Genomic DNA, 17,198 nt, shown 5'->3' on the forward strand with positions numbered 1-17,198 from the left:
TTTAATGGGTAGAGGGGCAACGCACGTGTGGCTGGTGAGCGCTTACGCCACACCTATAACATGAGGAGGATCACTTCATGAATAGAGACGTAAGTTACTGCAAATTGAAAACATTCTTTCGGGCAGGAAAATGTGGAATCATCTATACCAGAGCTACAAGTCGATGATTAGACAAATAATCCGGATTTTTATGGGAGGGTGCTTTGCGATTTACGAATGGGCTGACTTTCCCAGGTGCATGTTAGTTAGGAAGCCTGGAAGCTCAAAAAGCCGTTGATCGTTGTTTCAAGCGAGGAATTATAATACGACTCCAAAAAGGATTCGATATGATCAATCGTGTTCTAAAATATCTTGTAAAGCCTGCAAGCTTCCGTCTACCATGATTCACGATGCTCGTTCACATTCCATCCGAAACCTATTCCCACTTACAGCGGCCTTCCGAGTACAAAAAGATCAAGTCAACCCTGGCCAACTGTACTGAGTCCTAGTGATTCCCGTGAAGGAACCTAATCCTGAACCTTCCATTATGAGACATGACCGTAGCAGTGGAGCTCTTGTCTATGGAAACATCCTCAGCTCGCAGCACTTGCTTGGTGTAGTCGCGTGTTGCCTCATCGTAACCGTTCTTGTCGGTTGGCTTCAGGGCCACACTCCCGCTGTCCTTGATCTCTCGGCACCGCTTGGGTGCAGCAGATATGATATCATGCGCGAATCCCATGACTGGTGTGTTCGTATCTTCGGATTGGAACTGAATCGGTCCGTCGTTCCCTGAGCCAAGTTAGTTCTGTAAATATTGTAAGGCCTCAGGGTATCAGAAGAATTGGTCCCCAAAGGCATAAGAGACGAAATAATTTGGTCACTTTATGCTAGCTCAGACTAGCACTTGGGCCACTTTATTATAGTAGCCTAATAGAGGACAATTCTTCTGTTACACACCTGTAAGGGTCATGTCGAATTACCTTCGATGACTGATACTCCCCCATAGGCAAGTGGGTAGTTTCCCCAGTTCACCTCCGCCCATGTACCTAGGTTATGAGCTTCGCCGTTGAAATCCATGTCGGCGCCGCGGACGAGTCTGCCGGAGAACGTGTGGCATGTGGCTGCTAAGTCAATGAAGACGGTTGTGTTGGACGGGATCTGTTACGGGCGTTAGCTGGGAATACTTCGACATGTATAGTGTATACCTTCATGGCTCGGTATGGCTTGAAATCGATTGCGTTTTGATACACCATGAACCAGCGCAAACTGTCATCACCATAGTCGGCGGTAAAGGTGATTCCAGGCTGACCGTAATCAATGTCTCCGAGAAAAGGATCTATTCCTTGAGTTAGTATCACGATAGTCAAATTTTGGTGTTTATATCGTACCTTGGACGAATGTGTAGTCAATCTTGTCAGGCGACCACAGATCTCAGATCTTTGATGAAGTTTTGGAGAAGACAGAACGCACGCAATGAGAAGAGAAAGAACCAGACCGAGACTTATCATCTTTGCGTGTTGTGGTTGTATCTGTCAATGGGTATTGTAATGTTTTCGTTAGCAGAGAAGAACTGATGGAGTAACAGAAAGCACTTCTTTCCCTGACAGTGTGGTACAATGATGGAAGGTTTCCAACTCTTCCTGTCTTCCTTCCCGAAGTGATATTCGTGCAGTAAGGTCACCTTGTGAATGGACTGTCGTGTTTGGCTGGTGGGAAGGCGCGGCTGCGAGCCTGATGGGGTGTTTGCCTGATGGCTTACTAACTACTTCGGCAGGTACGGGTATTTGAACTCCCGCTCGTCTGCAACTTCCTGATGCGTCTATTGTCCTTCAACAAACACATGGACAAGAGCACATAGAATTCAATTCACTTCATTTAGAAGGAGCAGTTACCTACCCTATATCGGTCGAGGGATCAGCGGCCAAAGGAGTTTTCGGAGTTTCCTCCGACTTCCTCATTTGGGAGCAAGCTGACGTTGGGGCACCTGTCATTGGTTGTATCTTCTTGTCGCTGTCTCTTGTATGCCGATGAGGTTTTCTTTCCAGTGCGGTATACCTGAGACCTATGCCGAAGCCAAAAGACAAGAAAATGATCACTGATGATTCATTCGTCAATACAACTGTTAGGTGAATCTACATAGCGATACTATACTCTTCTCCGGCTTTGTTCCTCCAGCAGCGTACATGTACATGTACTAACTAACATAAGATCCCTGACTCATCCCATCCCACCCGTGTCAGGCCAAGCAGCACGTCTCAAAATCAAGGCAATACCGACAAAGGCTGGATTACGAATTTGACATTTCTCTCAATCCAATGTTCACAACGTTTGACATCACGACTTCAACGTCGCAATCCAGTGGGAAACCTCCCACTCCACCATCTACGTCGTCGCAGCCCCGCTCCAAGAGAGCCCAGGTCTCACGAGCCTGCGATTGGTGTCGGTTGACGCGAGTAAAATGCGATTCTACTCGACCATGTCGCAGCTGTAAGCAGGCTAAGAGGGAATGTGTGAATTCTGGTCGTGATGATTTTAAGAGCGTGGCGGCGGCTACGAGGTAGGTCTCGAGCGCAAATATGTGTGATCACGAAGTTGACAAGATATGCAGGGAGGTTCAACGCTTGAGGAGCCAGGTTCAGGAGTTGGAGACAAAACTGTTGACTCCTTCGTCTTTTTCTGGAAAAGATGGTCTTACTCGCAAGCGCTCATCAAGATGGAAGGGGGTGCGAATCAATGGCCTCCAGTACGGCCCATCTTCACTCGCCTACTTCTCTCATCGACTATCAGCATTTATTCAAGTGGATTTGGAGTTGAGAACTCCACCAAAGCCAGAATTAACACCTCCTTCAACACCGTCGAGCTGTGACCGCCTCCAGCGCGAGCAACAAGACGCTTTACTCGACCTTTACTGGCAAAGCTACCACGCCATCTACCCTGTGCTTGACGAGGCTGCCTTTCGACAGCATTACGAATCGCTTTGGCATGAGAATCCAAGACGAGCGTGCCCACTGGTTGACATCGTTGTCGCGTTATGTATTCAGTTCGGGTCTTCCTACACAGTGGCAGATGAGCTTGTCATGCCTGATCAACCTGGATACAACTTTTATCTTCAAGCACAGCAGTCTTTGAGCACTGTCTCAGAAAGGCCGACGCTGATGTCGGTGCAGTGTTACTTCCTCAGTGCTATATATCTACTGGCTTTTAATCAGACCAATTCGGCCTACATGAAGATAAGATCAGCGGTAGCGACAGCAGAATCTCTTGGTCTACAATCCGACACCACTTACGATGATGGCGCCCCGAATAAGACAAACACACTTCCGGCAAATGTTTGCTCCAGACTTTGGCGCTGTTTAGTTACATTGGATACACAAGTTGCTCTGCATCTAGGCCGCCCATTCGCAGTGACGGGCGATCAGCTGGACGATCAAGTTGGACCAGAATCCGATGAGATTGCACAAATCGATGGTCCAAGCTTCAACTTCTCCGAGCCATCCAATATCAACTGGCTTCGGTTCGCGCACGAGAGGCAGCGGCTGTTTCAGATTGCCCGCGGGATTCACATCGAATTAATGGCAGTGATGGAGGACGTTTTGGGAGAGATCGATCAGTTCGACTTTTACCAACATCCCGCATCGCGCGAGAGGTGCGCAAAATATCTACGGGAGCAGCTCAGACGTCTCAAAACCTGGGTTGAAGAGTTACCCGAGGGCCTCAAGACGTCGAGGGTACAAGGTGTGCCATTCTCGGTCGACCGGTCTACGCTCAATCTCAGCCAAACAGATCCCCTATGGTTACAAAGACAATGCCTAGTGCTTGAGCTGGACTACCACTCTTTAGTCATCATGCTCACTCGAACATTTAACTCGTTCCTGCCAACACCAGCTCTCGGAACCTTCAACAGCGACAATCACTGTATAACTGGTGTCAATTCTGGTGTTATGATGACGCTTATGCTTCACCAAGTCCTCAGCTCCTCTGAAATCCTCACTGGGTTTTATCAAGTCACTGGCTGGCAGACTACTGCAACATTTGCATTGGCCGGCTTCGCCTGCGGTTATCCCATATGCCCATTATCGCCCACGGCACGAAGGTTGCTAACACAGGCTGCACGGGTCTTCGAAATGTCAGGTAGTCGCGAATGTGCACAGTTGGTTCGTAATCTCAAAGAGAAGTGCTTCGAGATCGTGCATGCTTTCTGTGCTCGACTCGGAATCTCTACGCCTGCGACGACGCCAGCTGATAGCCATAAGATCCTGGAGGCTGCGAACGAATCGATGGAGCCAAGTAGTTACCAGGTCATGAGTATAGGAGAGGACGCTCTGGTCAATGCCGATTTTGATAATATGCTAGATGGCGAGCTGTGGACAGCAGACTCGCCAGGGGGACTGTTGTGGGGAGACTTGATGAGAGACCTGGACTCGAATTTGGCATCCTCAATTGGCCACGTTGGAGTCAGAGACCAGGACAGTAGTTAAGTCAAAGTCGTACCAAAAACAATGGCAGCATACCATAGTGTTTGCTGATGTAGGAAGACTAACAAATATGTGACATATATCGGTATAATTATTAATGATGTTGATCTAGCTCTTGAAGTACGGTTTGATCTGTTCTTCGGACCAGTTCCAGAAGAACTCTGCCATACCAGTACCGCCTTCAGATTCTGGTAAAGCTCCCTTCTGCAGGTCAGGGCGAATGGGCATGAATCGGCCCCATGGAACCACTTGAACTTGTCAGCATGACAACACATCAACGAGGGACACAGCACTTACCCCAGATACCAGAGTTCTCAACGGTGATATCCTTTGAAAATGCAGCAAAGAGCTCCGTGTAGGCGCCATTAATGGAAGGATATGTGGTAAAGAGTCTGGGATAGTACATATACCATGGCGAAGTACGATCAAGTTCACTTGCCAGGTTACCAGGGTTCAAAGACTAGAATGTCAGTATATAGCCATCAATCCATGAACTGTCAAGCTTACCGCACTGATGATACCATCATTCTTGTATCTTCTCGCGAACTCAGTGTTGTGGTAATAATTGCCGGCCTTACTGGTGGCATATTTGTGCAGCAGGTTACGTGGCTCGTGATAGTCAAGGTTATCCCGCTCAAACCCGTCCTTGCACGATAACACATCCGCCGCCGAACTCGACACCCAAATGACACGGACAGAGTTTTTGGGTGCTGACTTGGCTGTCGATTGGAGGAGAGGCGTAAGGTGTTTCGTAAACAGAAAGTGGCCTAAGCAATTGACTCCGAGCTGGAGTTCATATCCCTGCACAGTCTTGGAGCCCTCTGGCGGCGTCATAACTCCAGCATTATTGAACAGAACATCAAGTCTCTTCTCTTCAGCGAGGAATTCCTTGGCTGATGGTCCAATAGTGGTCAGATCTGCAAGATCGAGCTTGAGGTACTTGATAGAACCCTGGGATGTAGGATGCTGCTTCTTGATACCCTCGATAGCATCGCGCCCTTTCTTCTCGCTGCGAGCAGCTACCCAGACTGTAGCATTCTTGCTGTAGAGCACCTGGGCGATCTCGCGACCAACACCTGTGTTTGCGCCGGTGACTACGGTGACTTTTCCTGTGAGGTCGGGAACATTTGCCTCGGTGAATTGAGGCTTGGGAGGGAATGCCTGGCTGATAGCGTCGAGAGGTTTTGCTGGTAGTGGCATTGTGAAGAATTATGTTGTTGATGATCAAGTTGGGTGATCTCTTGGTTTCATGGAAGCGCATCCATTACCTCATACGGGGCAGGGGCAATTAACTCTCCGTAGCGCGGGGCAATTCATGACCCGGTAACCGAGGTCGATACAAACATTTCTTGACACTTGGTATGAATCCATTGTTCAATGGTAGAAGGCTAATAGACTTGTGAATGAGTGTGTTTGTACTTGTATGAATGGAGGTGGTTGAGCGCCACATTTATGTCACTTCTTTTAGGTGCTTACCTGCGTCTGCAGGTGGGTAACAGAAGCTGGCGTAAAGTGACCAAGTTATTTCGTCGTATGCTGAGGCGGCTAATTCCTCCAATACCCCGACGCAGACATATGCGAAAGCAGAGAGGAAAACGAGGAAACTCGGTAGTACGATAGCTTGAAACGTATTTGGTGCCTCCACCTATCTTATTGAATGCACTGGGTTGGGATTGGAGGAGTTGCGTTGGTGAAGTTGATGGAATAATCTTTAGTAAATCATGCATAACCTTAGCACCTATGATTCAAGTCTTGGCGTTGCTTGTTTATCCCCTGTATACAGATTATCTCATTCAATGGGACGAACAGCCCAATCAACCTTTGAATTCTTTGTACAAAATGGTGAAACATCCATCTGTACTATGGATACAGGTTCTTAACATATTCCACGTGACTGGACAAAGAACCAATCCATAACATGGGGAGAGAGACCGACGGGCAGATTATGGATGAAGCACGCTTCCTCCCGTGTCAGCCCTTTACCCAATTAAGTCACTAGCACAAACCTGAATTGCTTTGATTGGTCACAACCCCAGTCAACAGCCACGGAAACCAGAGCCTCAGCAGCCTCATCGGCCATCGTTAGTTGACTTCCAAGGTTCTGTAGTGAACATCAACTTGATCCATGCACAACAGCCCGACCTGAGCTCGCGATACCTTCATTTATCTCCTTCTTGCTCATTATTCCCATCTCATTGCGCCCCCATTATTGGCTTGGCATCCTACTATCAGAACCAATTTTGTCTATCTGTCGCTCATTGGTGTTTATCGTCCCATACCGCGGGTCGTCAACTGCAATCGACAAACCCCGGGACCTTCGCGACGAACCATCTTCCTTCATATGAGATCGCGTTAATCTATGCACCGATTGACGACAATACTCAACGCACGTTCGCGAATTAATCCAGGATATGCTTTGATATTGGCGACCATCGGCGCACTTGATCGCATACCAGTGTTTTCCTTGACAAACGGCCCCAAGGCCTACTCTTTATCGCATTCTCGCCCTGCTCTTCGAGGCACCTCTCGTTTCGCAACTACTGCCGAGCCGCTTTTACTCCCCAAATTTTCCTCTCCAACTCTGCACAGAGCACAACAAATCAGAGCCATCAGCACTACCATCACCATGAGTGCCCCTCGTAAGCTTCCCAGCATACTTCCGCTCGAATTCTCGCCGCATTCTGGACATTCAAATAACATCGCGTAACAGTGACCCCCGAAGAGCTCGAGCGCTATACCGCAATCATCGACGATATCCTCGAAACGTCCGATCTCGAAACAATCTCGCGAAAGACGATCAGAAAAGGATTGGAAAATGCTCTCGGTGGACAAGATCTCAGCGAGAACAAAGTATGCAAGATCTACCATGACCGCATACGCTAGTCATTTAATTTACTGACACACATACGATAGAATGCTATCAAGCGACTTATAGAAGCTCGCTTTGATGCTGCCTCTGGAGCTGATACCGGCATCGAACCCCCAGCGACCAACGGTACCTCCGATTTTGGCGAAACTGAACAATCTGCGACCCCTGAGCCTTCGCGAAAGAAGGTGAAGCGATCATCCTCGGCCGAAGATGCAGACGCTAGACTCGCTGCTCAACTTCAGGCGCAGGAAAACAGCCTAGCAAGAGGTCGCAAAACGCGAGGGGGTGACAAGCCAGTCAAGAAGAAGGCAGCGCCTCGCAAGAAGAGCGCCAAGAAGGTCAAGGCTGATGATGACAGCGACCTAGATCCAGCTGATGGCGAGACTGGCAAGAAGAGGAAGGCTGGTGGTGGTTTCCAAAAGCCTTTCAACTTGAGTGAAACCCTTTCAGAGTTGGTTGGCGAGACTCAAGTACGTGATTTCCAATACAAAATGTCAGCCCGAGATTTGCCAATGCTAATAAACAAACAGCTATCCCGACCTCAGGTGGTCAAGAAGCTCTGGGAACACATCAAAGCCAACGAGCTTCAAGACCCCAAGGACAAGCGACAGATCATATGCGACGACAAGATGCAGGCAGTCTTCAAGCAAGCCAGGGTAGACATGTTCAAGATGAACAAGGACATTGGCAGCCACCTTTACCCCGTCGAAGAATAAAGTGCGACTTTCTACACTATAACGGATACTCTACAGATGACAGCGTTTTGGGCGCGCGGCGGCGTAACCGGTATTCATGATTTGCTCATGTTTCATTTGTTCTCTTTGGCGGGCGATTCAGCATAGGAAAAAAGGGGAGCATACCGGGTGACTTTGGTAAGGATATGAAGATTGGAACGAGAGTGATTCTTTTCTATAGCGAGGATGCGCGCGCAGCTTGGCCACTTCGCAGTGGATAACTTTTGAGTCTGGGCAGTGAGTAACACCTTTACTTGGTGTTGGGCTATATAGAGACTATAGTTTTGACCGAGTGAGATGCTCGTTAGGATTGAGGGAAGGATTATATCTGATTGCTTTAAAGTTGCATTTATACTGCTTTTCGGGGAACATTAAGATACGTATTCCACTCTATTGACTAGACCGTGGACAAAGTTCATTCAGCGGAAAAGACTTGGGGTAGAAACACCATCATGGGCGTGTCTGCAATTTACGCAGTCTCGCTGGGTGTATCATGATAGCGGATAGAACTGCTACTCTACTCTAGTAGTCATGACTAGTCAAGATGAGTCAGTCAATCCCATGCCAACATGCTAGTCAGCCTTATGGTTCATCTGGCCGGTGACTCCCAGCTTTAAATGACAGTTAAACGAGAGCCAATTGGAATCACCAATTCATGCATCGCGTCGGTGGTGAGTCTTGCCAAGATTACTCAGCCACAGATTCTAGAAGTGGCCGTGCAAACAGCCACATCCCCCACGGCAGGACACTTTCCGCCGTCATTCTTTCCTACCTCTCGAAGTTCTGCCCCGCCATAAGAGACGAAGCAGACGCTCGATTAAAACCTAGTCGACATCATCATTTCTTCCTTCACAGCTGTACCATAAATCACGAGCATTTGCCATCTATAGCGACACGGCTGTCTTGAGCGCGTTGACGAAAATTCTACCATAGCTCTTATCTGCTTGTAACCCAATATCTTGTTGCATATTAGTTGCATTATCTTGCCAACCGGAACTCCATTGTGCAAGCGAGCGAGCGGCATAGCATAGCTCGATCTTCGACTTCCGCCCGATTCACGATCGACCCTTCAGCTTCTGGCAACCCTAAACCTCTCGCCATGGCTCCATCCGAGGAGGGTAACAACACTGGAGTAACAGCCTCCGATTCTCAACCCCAAGGCGACGGCCAGCGCAACAGAGGACGAGGCCGAGGCAAAGGAAATCAAAATCGACGAGGTGGCCAACGGCGTGGTCGTGGCGGTAACAACGCCAACGTCCCAAACGTTCCTGCCAACCCAGCTGCTCAAGATGTAGCTGCTGCGGCTTCTCGCGCCCATGCCATGGCTGCTGGTAAGGCAGCTGAAGCTGCTGAAGACGAGGATGGCGAAGTGTGTTTTATCTGCGCCAACCCTGTCGCTCATCACTCGATTGCACCCTGTAACCACACAACATGTCATATCTGTGGACTACGCATGAGAGCCCTTTATAAGACAAAGGACTGTGCTCATTGTCGTGTATGTTACTTCTCTCTTGCTCCTAGCCGTGACTGTAGTACTAACAGTATCTTAGACCCCAGCTCCATATGTAATTTTTACCGATGATCCCGAGAAACGTTTCGAGGAATACTCCGAAAAAGACATCACCACTACCGACAGCAACATCGGTATCAAGTACACCAAAGAGGATATTGTCGGCGACACTGTACTTCTTCTACGATACAACTGCCCCGAGCCGGATTGCGACTTCGCTGGTCTTGGCTGGCCCGATCTGCACCGTCATGTCAAATCTGCCCACCGCAAGCGCATGTGCGATCTATGCACTCGTAACAAGAGAGTTTTCACGCACGAACATGAGTTATTTGCGGACAAGGAGCTAGAGAGACATATGCGTCATGGAGACGACAAGCCTGGAGCGGCGGACCAGACGGGCTTCAAGGGACATCCACTTTGTGGATTCTGCGGAGAACGCTTCTACGATGATGACAAGCTGTATGAGCACTGTAGGATGAAGCACGAGCGCTGTTTCATTTGTGACAGACGAGATTCGAGACATCCCCACTACTACGTCGACTACAACGCCCTGGAAGAGCATTTCAAGAAGGACCACTACTTTTGCAACGATCGAGAATGTATGGAAAAGAAGTTTGTAGTCTTCGAGTCGGAATTGGACTTGCAAGCTCATCAGCTTAGCGAACACGGCGGTAAGGCGACAGGAAGAGATGCGCGAGTTGTCAATATTTCAGGATTCGATATCCGAACACCGTACCAGCAGGAGAGCCGATCTGGCGGCGGCAGCGGAAGAGAAGGTGGAGGACGCGGAGGCAGAGATGGGCGAAGAGGAGGAAACAGAGGCCGGGACCCTAATGCGGAACCGGTTCCTGTTAGCTCAGCCCAGCCTTTACGACGTGATGAGATCGCTTTCCAGCGACAGATGGCCATCCATTCTGCACAATCCGTCTCGAATCGTACCTTCGGCGGAGGTCTTTCTGCTCCTTCTCCCACACCTGCTCAAGCCTCATCACAGTCTCGTGGTGGAAGCTCATCGAACACTCCCCGCGCCAGTCAGACCAACCTTGCTAATCCCATCGAGTCTGCTACTGTCGATCCAGCTAACCTCAGCCCTGAGGAGCGTGCTCGTCTTGTACGCCACGGTGCTGTTGTCGAGCGTGCGTCGAACCTCCTCGGCAATGATTCCCAACGCATGGCCACTTTCCGAAACCAAATCTCTTCATACCGACAAGGCGGTCTTACTGCACCACAGCTTATTGATGCGTTTTTCACGCTCTTCGCTGACACCTCTTCAAACGCTCTTGGCACAATGGTGCGAGAAGTTGCAGATCTTTACGAGGACAAGAACAAGGCTGACGCCCTTCGTAAAGCCTGGCAGGATTGGCGGGCTATCAATGAGGATTACCCCAGCTTGCCCGGCCTGAGTGGCATGCATGGTGCAACCTCAGGTTCAAGTGGTTGGGCCTCCGCGGCATCAGCCAACCCAGCTGTCCCAAATGCAAAGGCTACCAACAAGTACTCGAACCGTGTTCTCAAGCTAAAGAACAGCACGAGACTTGGTGGCCCTGCGCCTGTCTCTTCAAGCGGTCCATCATCATGGTCCGCTCGTCCCGCAGTCAACCCACCATCAGCATCCGCCTCCGCATTCCCATCCCTCCCATCTACTGGCAAGTCGTCCTCTGCATCCAGCTCCAACTGGACAACTCCCACCCCCTCATCATCTCAATCCACAACTCTCAACCGCCCTCGCCCTGCTCCCCGTCCTACCGGTGAGGATGCTTTCCCAGCTCTTCCCGCGGCGGCAAAACCGACAACCACGATCTTCGGCTACGGCAATGGCCGTGCCGTACGACGTGACTATGGAAGCCGCGAGACTGGATTCCAATGGGGTACCGGCAGCGGGCCGAGTACGCCGGCTGATGAAGAGCCCGCTGATGGTGAAGCGGGTGGTAAGAAGAAAGGAAACAAAAAGGGCAAGAAGGTTCTTGTGCAGTGGGGTTAGAATCACCCTTGGACAAATTGGATGGAATCATAGTACCGGATTAGCATGTATATGCCCCCAGCGGGGGTTTGGAACCCGATGAACAGAGTGATGTAAGCGAGGTAGTTTGGCACTGAAGCATTCCCGGTGGAAGTTTGAGTGGTAACATGGTAGAGCAGAACATGGGAGAGTCAAGTCTTAACAGAGAGAATGACAGCGACAGAAATAAGCCAATACAGGGGTACTACCGTGCAGATCATTCTCACCTTAACCGCGCGCACATCGTAGACATCAAAGTAGTCCTTAGACAGCTTCTGAGGTCTTGAGAAGTAACAAAGGCAGCCTTCGCCTTGGAGCTAAGCTATTAATCACACTCATCGACAAAACGCGCACGTCATTTCAGACCTCCCCGCATATAGAGCGGACTACGATGTCATTAATGCTATTGCATGCTGGGGAACCGTCGAAAGAGTTGCGACTCCTTTTAAGTAGGGATCTAGGAACTCATCAGATCTTTGCTGTGGTTTTCGAACGCTGTTAACTGGCGATATTGTCGTCTCTCAGCAGCTTCAATAACAAGTCCTGAAGTTGGCCCTGTTCGCGGACTGGTCAGGAGCCAGAATAGACCTGCCAGCACCAAGAGTGTGCATTTCGGCGAGACGCTCGATATATTACCGATGAAGCTTGAGGGGAATTCGTGGCGGGGATGTTCGATACAACAGAACTCCTGTCCTTGACAAGTTTGACATTTTGGGGAGGGGGCTTGGGGGGTGATGTGGGAGCATCGCGAGGATCTCTGGTAGTGTTTAGTTTTATCGTCGCTACTGCTACGCCATCTTGGAGCATTGAATGGACATAAACCATGCCTGACTTGAAGCTCAATTTTACAGAACCTAATCAATTCACTTGAGATTGCTGAGGTCGGGTTCACAGTGATGTCACCGATAAATTCTCGTGTTTGTTGTCAAAGTTTACGCACAGCGTTGTCAAATTCCGGAACTAAAATATCTAAAAAGCCCAGCTTATCTAAATCACCAATTTTCAGTCTTCGTATACAACATTCATCCAATCTAGAGAGCCGCGGGTTCGTAGTATTCACGGAAACGGTCAGTTTTGTCCCATCGAATACTCCAAACAACATTCCAACAAACCAAAAGCAGTGAAGGGAAGCGAACAGTCCAGAACGCGAGATAACCATCAGGCAGAGCCCCGACATTCCGTTTGAGCGCCTCGGGCATATCCTCATAGTGATTCCTCTTATTCCGCAGAGCACGAAGCAGGTCGAGGAGACGTGCCCCGTTGTACTTGCGCTGCTTACCGAGGGAGTCCACGAAGTCTCGCGGGAGTGCTTTGAGGAAATCACTTGTCACGGATGGTGCGTGGCTCTCAAGCTCAGCCAGTGCCGCTGACGGAGGATCTCTCGGCTCCTTCTCAAAATGATCTGACACGTCACACAAAAATGCAAGCCTCTTTCTTGCTGACCAGAAGAAGGGGTGAGCCATGACTTCCTTCGCTGTTGGACGGTTTTTGGGGTCGGCTTCGAGCATGGATGCAATGAGATCCGTAGCCTCATGAGAAAAATCGCCAAGCGAGTCGAGAAGATCCAGGTTATACTGGCCTTTTCGGATGTTGACTTCTCGCATGTAGCGATCGCCGCAGTCAAAAGGATGAGAGCCATTGGTCAAGACGTAGAAAAAGACCAAGCCAAGTGAGAAAATGTCAATGGCTCGTGTAGCACGTCGAGGCATGTTGCTGTCGTCTACCAAGACGGAGCCGGAGCCGCTCTGAGTACTCAACTCCATCATCGCACCTTCTCGAGCATCGTCATCAAGGAGAAGCTCAGGAGCACGCCAACCTGATGTTCCTGCAGCACGACCCGTAGTCGCACCAAAGGAAGATTGACCACCCTCCAACTTCTTACATAGTCCGAAATCAGAAACCAGCATTCTTGGCTTGCCATCCTTGCCCTTGTTGACAAGAATGTTCTGTGGTTTAAGATCGCGGTGGACGATGCGGAGCTCGTGTAGATGACTAATTCCATTGGTAATTTGGTAGAGGACGTTGGGCAAATCGTGTCGGCCAGCGTTTGCGAGATCACGGAAATAGTGTGGTCTCTCAATGACATCGGCTAATGAAGCAGCGCAACGTTCGAGCGCGATGTAAAGGAAACCGTCGCGGATTTGCTGCGAGTAGTATCGGATAACTAGAAGGTCAGAATGGGTAGTTTGTTGTGAAATGAAAGAACCTACCATTTGGATGATCATCACTTTCTCGTAAAAGCCTGGTCTCTTGAGAGGCAATGTCGTAGAACTGAATAAGCATGCGCTTGACAGCCACCGCCCTACCATCGAATTTACCAGCAAACACCAAAGTACCATTACTGCCAGTGCCCAACTGCTCATCTGTGTTCACCTCTATATTTCCCATACGAATAGTAGAGCCCGTTACAGATTGCATGTCGTCGTGAACGGTCATGACGTCGGGCTCGAGACTAGGCCTTTCGCCCAACTTCTTGGCATTGTTCACGGCGTCCTCAACAGTAGCTGCGGCAGGGTCATCGCCACGAGACTGAGAAGCTTCTTGGGCTCGGCCCTTTCGATGCTTCACGCCACCACGTCTTCCTCTGTGTGCCTTCTTCTTTTTCTCAGGATGTGCACCATTTTGACTGGCGGCAGGTGGCGAGTTCTTGGGTTGGTTCTGGAGAGAGTTTTGCAGGTCATTCGCTACCTTGACGGGCGTCTCTGCGTCCACTTCGGCCACAGGCTTTTTGGGTTTAGGGGTAGCTTCCCGGTCACTGAGCTCGACTTCATTGATAGGAGTATGTGGGAATCCGTCGGGTTGCAACTTGGACGACTCAGGAGCCGGAACAGGAGGCTCTTTCGTACTCTCCTCAAGCTGCTCACCAAGTGGTTCGGTCTTGGGTTCTTCGGTGATAGGCTCAGGCGTGATGTCAGGATTGACTTCGGTGTCGGTGCTCTGAGCATCATCAACATCGTCATTGACGATAGTGGCTTCCGTAATGCCCAGGATATCTTGAAGTTCCTTCCAGAAGCCCCTGCGTTTCCCACGCTTGAGGTGTCGGCGGATATTCTTCTGGTTGTAATACAGTGCTGAAACAAAGAGGATGATTACAACAGGATTGGTAATAAAGTCCTTGACACTCTTGGCGACACCATCGGATATCGTTTTGAACTTATCACGAATGATAGACTCATCTGCGAAGCCAATGTCTGTATGAGGATTGGTGTCTTTCTCAAATTCCACATTGTCGTCGTACCCATCATGTACTTCTGGCGCCTCAATTGAACCAGCAGGCAGACTGGGAGCATGGAAGCTGCCTCGCTTATCGGCGTTTCCAAGATAATGGGTGCCTACCAGAACCTTCGACAACTTTGTCTGGTTGAGCGTTTCCCAAGCAGGAGCAATATCCCACCAATCGGAGCGAGACATTTGGGCCACGGGAGCATGTGCAATAAGAGGATACAATTGACCCGACATGACATACCAATCTCCTGATCGAGTTTGGTTCAAGAAAATGCTGTTGCTGCGCATGCGGTCCTGTGTCTCATCCTCTGGCGGCATTGGCGGCTGGGGGAGAACAACGAGATCTGGGTTGCTCTCAGATGTGGCGTCACCTGGTCGGCACACATCAAAAACTCGAGCAACGGGCGCGGAAAAGTGCTCGCTGAAGACGGGCACCTTCTCAGACCGTGTATAGTCGAAGGCATAAACCTTGCCATCATGTTGGCTTGTAATGTACTTCTTGTCAAGTGAGGAATGATGCTGCTGGAAGAGGTCGCTGTCGTAGTTGTTGGGGCTCCATTCTGAATACTTGAGAGTAGCGATGGGGAGACCATCGTCGCGTCGCTGAATTCCAACAATGTATTCGGTTCTTCCCAATGTGATGGTACCAGTCGAGCTGCACTCCAAGTTGCCTGCGTCGTATAGGGTGTCGGGACGCGAGCAACTCTCGGCTTCATTGACGTGAGACCCACCAGAGCCGAACCACTTCAAAACTCTTCCGGTCGCTGCATCAAGGGTGATCATTGTTGTCTTCTTGTCGCCGGTGTAGACCACAGGCGAGTTGTCGTCAGCATATGGTGCCAGTTCTTCCACGAGCTTCTTCATTGTGAATCCTGTCTTAATGAAGCCATGGTTTGAGTCTGGTGCCCACATGTAAATTCCGCCGTCTCGGTTGGGCTCAACGGCCCAAACATAATGGTCGACTGCACGGTAGTTTTCGTTGAGAACAGACTCCTCGGAACGGTAGTGCTTGGTCTCTATCATAGGTTGGTCGACTTCGAGATGCCAGCGTTCTTTTCCGGTTCGTCTGTCATTGGCGTACAAATCTCCATCGACGGTCGCCAGAAGCACAAAGTCTTCCACTTCCCAATCCTTCAAATTCCGCGCAATCTGCGGCGAGGCCAGCCCAGAAGCAAAAGCGCTAGTGGACCGATATGAAGGGTTTGGTGCTCCTACGGACCTAGAGTCCGGAGCCAAAGTTGCGAGGGCGCTCGCATCGTCAGGGGTATGTTGGTATTCTCTCTTTTTGTTCTTTCGGGTGGTTTCGTCTTTCTGTCGAGGTTGTCGGACTGCAGAAGCACGCTTTACTTGGTTGACAGTCTCACGTGCTCTTGTCGCGTCAATGGGCGTAGCGGCCCACTGAACGGCATCATCGGCGAGAGGCTGGCTGCCACCAGGGCGTTGCAATTCGCCAGCCGGTCGGTGCTGCTGCTGAGCATCGACAAGCTGTAACCAAGGCAATAGTATAACAGCAAAAAAGGCGAGGAGTTTCTTTTGCTGAGGTCGACGTCCCTCGCCGGGAGGTCGTCGCAGCATTTTCGGCCAAGGTCAACGCTGCGGGCGATCACATAGGACCCCGGCAGCGAAAGAGACAGGAGTTTTCAATCGAATTTATCGGTCTTGGGCCGCTTGATTGTCCTGCGCTCTCAGGTGATGGAATGTGTATACGAGATTCGGGGATTGTGGTTGCAATGCAGAATGAAGTCACGCCAAAGAGACTGCTGGAGCTGTGGGTAAATGCGGAGTCGGACTCGAAATCGGCGTAACGGTAAAGGGCGGATCGAAGGTTTAACCCGTAAGTTAATGCAAGCGAAGACGTTGGGCGTTGTAAAGACAATATCCAAAAGATGAAAGATGAATGAGTAAGAGGGTAAAAGGTTGGAATGGAATATTACGGGGGAGGACGAGGTCGGGCAGGGAGTCCCAGCACGTCTTTTTTGCCCTGCCCTTGGCTTGGCTCCTAAGACGGTTGCTGACACCACTCGTAGCGACGGGGGGGCAGGCACGTTTCTCAGGGTGGGCAACTGGAACTGGCGTGGCACGGACCGATACGAAAGGGAAAGAGAAAAGGAAGGTCAGGGACTGTCGAGGAAGGGGAGGAGGGGCTCGAGCTTCCCTATCCCGTCACTGTGGCTTGGGCTTCAGCGTGTCTTGGAAGTTTTGTCATTAACGAAAAATACCAACCACTGACAATTCAAGAGCAAATCATTTGATCACTTTGTGGTGTTTGAGGCGCATTGTCTTCCGAATTATCTCTACATCATTTCATCAATTTGTCTGGACACTGCAATATTCTGCTGTCCCTCGAGTAAGGGACGAAGGCCGTATTGTGTTCAAATCACACTGTAGGCGATCCAGACCTGTCTTT

At 50.0% G+C, this 17,198-nt stretch overlaps 6 protein-coding genes across 6 annotated transcripts; 3 read left to right on the top strand and 3 right to left on the bottom strand.

Moving 5' to 3' along the window:
* Positions 1-484: 484 nt before the first annotated feature.
* Positions 485-1,487, bottom strand: B0J16DRAFT_319293 (uncharacterized protein; the record flags this gene model as incomplete). Its single annotated transcript, XM_046125509.1, has 3 exons — positions 485-768; positions 960-1,137; positions 1,185-1,487. The coding sequence occupies 3 exons, from the start codon at positions 1,485-1,487 to the stop codon at positions 485-487; spliced, it is 765 nt and encodes a 254-aa protein (XP_045985582.1).
* An 807-nt stretch (positions 1,488-2,294) lies between these two features.
* B0J16DRAFT_265315 (fungal-specific transcription factor domain-containing protein) lies at positions 2,295-4,457 on the top strand (the record flags this gene model as incomplete). Its single annotated transcript, XM_046123391.1, has 2 exons — positions 2,295-2,536; positions 2,693-4,457. 2 exons carry the CDS (start codon positions 2,295-2,297, stop codon positions 4,455-4,457), a joined length of 2,007 nt encoding a protein of 668 aa, XP_045985583.1.
* Positions 4,458-4,509: 52 nt separating this feature from the next.
* Positions 4,510-5,694, bottom strand: B0J16DRAFT_119038 (uncharacterized protein). The gene is made up of 3 exons (XM_046121581.1): positions 4,962-5,694; positions 4,752-4,914; positions 4,510-4,702 (listed from the first exon to the last, which is right to left on the bottom strand). The coding sequence occupies exons 1-3, from the start codon at positions 5,652-5,654 to the stop codon at positions 4,563-4,565; spliced, it is 996 nt and encodes a 331-aa protein (XP_045985584.1). The 5' UTR covers positions 5,655-5,694; the 3' UTR covers positions 4,510-4,562.
* Positions 5,695-7,080: 1,386 nt separating this feature from the next.
* Positions 7,081-8,039, top strand: B0J16DRAFT_383537 (SWIB/MDM2 domain-containing protein; the record flags this gene model as incomplete). The annotated part of the gene is made up of 4 exons (XM_046131348.1): positions 7,081-7,093; positions 7,165-7,304; positions 7,368-7,793; positions 7,854-8,039. 4 exons carry the CDS (start codon positions 7,081-7,083, stop codon positions 8,037-8,039), a joined length of 765 nt encoding a protein of 254 aa, XP_045985585.1.
* Positions 8,040-8,833: 794 nt separating this feature from the next.
* B0J16DRAFT_119061 (uncharacterized protein) lies at positions 8,834-11,836 on the top strand. The gene is made up of 2 exons (XM_046121582.1): positions 8,834-9,552; positions 9,608-11,836. Exons 1-2 carry the CDS (start codon positions 9,157-9,159, stop codon positions 11,546-11,548), a joined length of 2,337 nt encoding a protein of 778 aa, XP_045985586.1. The 5' UTR covers positions 8,834-9,156; the 3' UTR covers positions 11,549-11,836.
* A 651-nt stretch (positions 11,837-12,487) lies between these two features.
* On the bottom strand, positions 12,488-16,866 carry B0J16DRAFT_340032 (uncharacterized protein). Its single transcript, XM_046127624.1, has 2 exons — positions 13,777-16,866; positions 12,488-13,730 (listed from the first exon to the last, which is right to left on the bottom strand). The coding sequence occupies exons 1-2, from the start codon at positions 16,364-16,366 to the stop codon at positions 12,598-12,600; spliced, it is 3,723 nt and encodes a 1,240-aa protein (XP_045985587.1). The 5' UTR covers positions 16,367-16,866; the 3' UTR covers positions 12,488-12,597.
* Between the last annotated feature and the right edge of the window lie 332 nt (positions 16,867-17,198).

Source organism: Fusarium flagelliforme, assembly GCF_020744385.1.
Source record: "Fusarium flagelliforme strain FIESC 12 MPI-CAGE-AA-0113 chromosome Unknown B0J16scaffold_3, whole genome shotgun sequence".
Lineage (NCBI taxonomy): Eukaryota > Fungi > Ascomycota > Sordariomycetes > Hypocreales > Nectriaceae > Fusarium > Fusarium flagelliforme.

Excerpts from the sequence above, each read along its gene's own strand:
- B0J16DRAFT_119038 (XM_046121581.1), bottom strand. The coding sequence starts at position 5,654 with ATGCCACTACCAGCAAAACCTCTCGACGCTATCAGCCAGGCATTCCCT. Across the intron at positions 4,915-4,961 it reads ATGATGGTATCATCAGTGCG|TCTTTGAACCCTGGTAACCT; the intron begins GTAAGCTTGACA and ends CTGACATTCTAG. Across the intron at positions 4,703-4,751 it reads TGAGAACTCTGGTATCTGGG|TGGTTCCATGGGGCCGATTC; the intron begins GTAAGTGCTGTG and ends GACAAGTTCAAG.
- B0J16DRAFT_340032 (XM_046127624.1), bottom strand. The coding sequence starts at position 16,366 with ATGCTGCGACGACCTCCCGGCGAGGGACGTCGACCTCAGCAAAAGAAA. Across the intron at positions 13,731-13,776 it reads AAGTGATGATCATCCAAATG|TTATCCGATACTACTCGCAG; the intron begins GTAGGTTCTTTC and ends CTGACCTTCTAG.
- B0J16DRAFT_119061 (XM_046121582.1), top strand. The coding sequence starts at position 9,157 with ATGGCTCCATCCGAGGAGGGTAACAACACTGGAGTAACAGCCTCCGAT. Across the intron at positions 9,553-9,607 it reads AGGACTGTGCTCATTGTCGT|ACCCCAGCTCCATATGTAAT; the intron begins GTATGTTACTTC and ends ACAGTATCTTAG.